The sequence below is a fragment of the Pteropus alecto genome, unplaced genomic scaffold, assembly GCF_000325575.1.
Source record: "Pteropus alecto unplaced genomic scaffold, ASM32557v1 scaffold76, whole genome shotgun sequence".
Classification (NCBI taxonomy): domain Eukaryota; kingdom Metazoa; phylum Chordata; class Mammalia; order Chiroptera; family Pteropodidae; genus Pteropus; species Pteropus alecto.
The window spans coordinates 30,058,736-30,063,882 of record NW_006443138.1 but is presented as its reverse complement, the minus strand read 5'-3'; the positions used below and the strand labels follow the sequence as shown (position 1 = coordinate 30,063,882).

Here is a 5,147-nt window from a genome sequence, read left to right as displayed (position 1 = left end):
TCCCTGTTTTCTTTTCCACTGGTACCAAAACAGATTAACTCCCTAGTCCTCCATGGTATCTTCCTCTTTCCTATACTTTTCTTCCTCTACCCAGGTACTCCCAGGTTCATCACTGAAGGTGCTCACTCTTACCCACTTCTGTGGGTAAGTACAGCCAGTAATCCAGGGGCTTGGAATCATGTACTCTACTAGGCTTACTGGGCTTACTGAAAAGAAAGGAGCCTTACCCTTTAGTTATTTGTCTTGTGTCTGTGTCAGTCCAGTACCACTTTTAGTGACACCACGGAGGTCCCCTTGACATTTCTATTATCCTTTCCTCCAATTTAACAAACCTTAATGGAGCACCTATTTATTTTTGAGCACTGAGTTGGTACTCAGTAGGGCATTTTTTTATTCATTCATTCGATCAACAAACATGTACTGAGCCCATGGTCAGTGTTGGCGTTGTGCTGGGCATGAGGCTACAGAGATTACACAAAACAGGCATGGCCCTTCTCTAGGCTCATGTTTTGACTGGCCATTTAGCTTAGTCAGGTACAATGAAGACAAAATCACTGGTTTCAAAGTAATAGCTCCCTTAAGGGAGACGCTAATAGGTGAAATTTGGACATGAGGCAATGAAGAGAAAGAGCACTTCAGGAAGTGGGACAAAAGCACGATCTGTGCAAACCCAGCCCTGTCCTGCTGGTTAAGTGCCTACTCTAAGCTGAGAACAAGGAAAAACAAACCCAGCCCTTCCCCAAAGAAGCTTCCTGGCAGCTTCCTGAATTGTTTCTAAGCGATTCAGCTGCACGCCCTCACACCAGTGGGTGAGCACCATACTGAGTGTGAGCTCTGGTTTCAGGCCTGCATGACCTGCTCCACCCGGATCTGACCCTGGCCAACGACTGGTGAGTGGGAAAGTCATGCACATGAGGAAGAGAGGGCAGGACGGAGGAAAGAATTTTTGAAGTAACATTGACTCCCCTGGGTTCCAGGATCTACTGCATCACGGATATCGACCCTGACCACCGGAAGCTCAGCCAGCTGGAGGCCATGCTCCGCTTCCTGACAGGGGAGGACCCAGACCTGGAGTGTGCGTGCTGCCCACCCACTGAGGGCGTTCCTTCTGGGGCCCCGCAGCTCAGGACTTTGCAGGAAGGGTGGGCTAGGGGACGAGGGATGGCTGCCATGTAGCTCCATCCTGGGAACTCACCAGTGCCTAAGGGAGAACAGGGAGATTTCCAAAGACAAAGGTAGAGCCAGCCTCACAATGGGGCCGAGATGGTGACTAAGTGTTCCTAAAACTGAGGCACATGAGCATTTCCCCCTGTCAGGGCCTGGGATGTTTGTAAACCTCTTTCACCAAGCACTGTTAAGGCTCTGCAGGGACACTCACACAGGGCATCAGCCTGCCCATCAGATCTGTCTCAACCACTATCTAGTAGCAGACCCTTGGGCCAGTAACTGACACTCTGCATTTTGAAGGCCTCATCTCTGCAGAGGAGAGTGATTGACCAGACCAGACGGCCTCTTACAGCCTGTGGTCTATGAGCGTTTTCTAATACCTGGTTCAGAGGTTAACCATAAATTCCCCTCCACTAACACACCTGGTGAAACCATAGGGCCATATTCTCAGCATGATCCTTCTTCTTCTTTGGAAGAAGGAGCAGGTCATTTTCTCACGTAAGTGTCACCCCCAAGAGAAAACTCTTACTTGACATGGACAAATCTGTACTGAGCATGTACTCTGTGCCAGACCTGGGGCAGGCACTGAAGCTGCAGAGATGACCCAAACAGACTAGGCCCTTGCTCTCATGCAACTTGTAATCTAGTGGAGAAAACACAAGATAAAGAAGCAAACATATGTGTGCAGATGTAGATTATCACAAATTGTGGTTAGTGCTGTGAATAGAGCTACAGGGCTGTATAGGGGGAAAAAATGGGGCCTGCTTTAAATGGATGGTCAGGAAAGGGCATCTCTGGCAGGCAGTGTCACCACCCAAGTGGCTTCATAGGTATGGGATCTCCCTTGGTGGTAATGAAAATGTTGTGGAACTAGACAGAAGTAATAGCCACCTATCATTGTGAATATACAAAATGCCACTGAATTGTATACTTGAAATTTGTTTATTTTATGTTATGTGAATTTCACCCCAGTAAAAATAAAAAGTTATTTTAAAGAGAAAGGAGGAAAAGAAAGAGCCACCCATGTAAACAGTGGGGAAAAGAGCATTCAGACTGAGGGAACAGCATAGGTGGAGATTCTGAGGCAAGTTCAAATTCACAGAACTGGGAAAAGGCCAACGTGTTGTGAGGGTGATGATCAAGGAGCAGAGCAATGAGACTTGAGAGCGAGAGGCAAGCTGGGCACAGATGGAAGTCTGATATCCCTGAAGTATTCTCCTAATTTCATAGAACACTAGAACTGGAAGGAGCCTTAGAAGTCATTTAGTTCTACTCACATGTTGTTTGGGGTTGAGGAAATAAATGCTGGAAGAGGTGAGGTGACTTCCTCAAGCTCATGTAGGTGGTTTTACAGGTTTCATACACGTTTATGAGGTATATCTTGTTCCTTGTTCCTTAGGAGGGGAGATAAGCTGTGTTCATAATCATAGGAGAAATAAGTGGATTGGTCTCCTTTGATTTTGCACCCAGGTGATGAGGAGCTGGTACGAGAAGTACTGTTTGATGCAGTGGTGACCGCCCCCATGGAAGCCTACTGGACAGCACTGGCTCTCAACATCTCTGAGTATGTACCAGGCAGGGCAGGGCTGAGGGCTCCCAGAAGGAAAAAAGGTTTGGGTCCCCGGCATTCCCCTTGGCTCATTTAGGGTCCCTCCCACTAGTTGGCTGGCAACTCAGGAGACCACCCACATCTTTTGGACTAATATGAATGGTGACAAGAGTGGGAAGAAATGGGAGGAGCGAGAATGACCTTCATACAGCCCCAATTAAAGCAGGGGCTTGGCAAACCTTCCACACACAGCACATGCTGCTGCCCTCTCTCTCCTCTGAAAAAATACCCGAGCAGATCCCTTGATCACAGGTCCAAATCCACCCCCCCCACACACTGCAGAAGTCACATCCCAAGAAGCCCTCTATTGGGGGTTGGGCTCTAGCTATAAGAACCCACTAGCCAAAGAGCCTTGGAGAGAGCATTTAAGCAGACCAGTGTCTTGTTTCCAGCAGGTAAGGTCAAGACACCGTGAAGCACAAATCTGACCTCAATATGTTCCAGTGCCTTAGATTTCCTTATATCCTTTGCTGATCTTTACCTGGTGCTATGGTGTTTAGTGGACAGGAAGAAAGAAGAAATGAATAGCATCTGTGTGTGAGAGAGAGCACACATGCACACACACACACACACTCAAGTGTTGAAAGGGTGTAAGACATTAATGAGGTTAAGAATAAGTGGGACACACTCACTCAACATCACGAAGATGTCAAATCTCTCTTAGACACTCGATAAATTAATCAATGCTATCCTAATGAAAACACTAACAGAATTTTATAGGAACAATCACCAATTTTAAAAAGAAAGGTGTAGAATGTTGTGCATCATGTGCTACTATTTCTATAAAAAGAAGGAAAAATGTAGAAAATGTGTGTATGCATACATATAAAACATCTATGGAAGGCTATATAGAAAACACTTTTTATTAGTTGCTTCTAGTTAGAAAAATGGGTAACTGAAACAGGGATGGAAGGGATACTTTTCACTGTGTAACTTCTTGGTACAAATTTGAACCATGTGAATGTATTATCTAGGTAAAATTAAATAAACTAAAGAACAAAAAAGAATACAGTGGGCCAGACACTATTCTGAGTACTTAGTGTATATTAACCCATGATCCTCACAACCACCCTACTACCATTATAGGTATCATCATTATTCCTACTTCGCAGTGAAGAAACCAAGGCAAAGTGAGATAAGCAAATTGCCCAAAGCCATATGCCTCTCAAGTGGTGGAACTGGACTCAAAACCTGGCAACCTGGTTCTGGGATCTAGACTCTTAGCCCCTGTATTGTCCTGCCTTCTACAGAGGGGGGTCAGGTCACCAGGTTTGGAGAGAAGGGGCACCATCTTCATTTTTTCATGTTCGGAGATTAGCTAGAGATGTTCTTAATGCTGACAAACACTGAGGAGCAAATATTCGTAACAAGGGTGTGTATCAAAAAAGACAACTTGAGGAACTAATATAAATAGCATATTAATAAATCTAAGGAAAAAATCATATAATCATCCCTACAGGTGCAGAAAAGATATTTGAACAAATATTAATATCCATTCATGTTTTCAAAAACCACTCAATAAAATTAAAATTAAAATTGGTTTAAGCCTGAAAGTCAATATCTAAATGAGGCTAGAGGCTCTCAGTAAAGACAGGAACAAAACAGGCAGGCCCAGTGTGCCTACTACTATTTAACAAGGTCAGAGGTATTCATTGGTGCAACCAGATGAGAAAACGTACCTAGAAGCAATGAGAAGTGGAAAGGAAGAAGTAAATGATCTCTGTTTAAGAAGAGAATATGCTTATACACCTAGAAACCCGAAAAGAATTAACAGGAAAACTACTATACACAATAAGAATTTAGTAGGGTAGTAGTTTATGATGTGAACATTTAAAATTAATAACCTTTCTCTATACAAACAAAAAAAGATAAAAGATACGATGTGAGGAGTCCTATTTAGGAGAACAAAATGTAAAATATAATAAAATATCTAAGCATAAACTATAAGAAATGTCCTAAAACTTACATAAAGAAAATTATAAAACACTCTTGAAAGATACAAAAGTAGACTTAAACAAATGGGAAGATAGTCAGTGGTTTTGGATAAGAAGATTCAGAGGAGTTTGGAGAAACATGGAGGAGTGAGAGATGTCCCCAGATCGCTCCCCTTGAAACAACAATAAACTGAACATCTAAAACTCAACAAAAAACACCCAAACTGCACACCAGCACATCTAAGCATGGGATCTGTGCATAAGAACTACCACAAGAATGAGCTGAAGCTTGAAATTCAAGAAGTCAACAGAACAGCCAATTATCTCAACCCAAAAAGGCCTTCACCAAGACACATGGTATTAAAATTATCAAAAATCTATGACAAAGACAAAATTCTCAGAGGAGCCAGGGAAAAGAAGATAGTAACTGATAAAGG

The 5,147-nt window shown here is 43.3% G+C and overlaps 1 protein-coding gene across 1 annotated transcript in view; it reads left to right on the top strand.

Moving 5' to 3' along the window:
• Positions 1-5,147, top strand: part of CACNA2D4 (calcium voltage-gated channel auxiliary subunit alpha2delta 4) — a 112,153-nt gene that overhangs the window by 44,043 nt on the left and 62,963 nt on the right. The window contains exons 21-23 of the mRNA XM_006923947.3: positions 845-890; positions 978-1,075; positions 2,638-2,731. Of these exons, the coding sequence (XP_006924009.2) occupies positions 845-890; positions 978-1,075; positions 2,638-2,731 (238 nt within the window). The remainder of the gene's footprint in view (positions 1-844; positions 891-977; positions 1,076-2,637; positions 2,732-5,147) is intronic.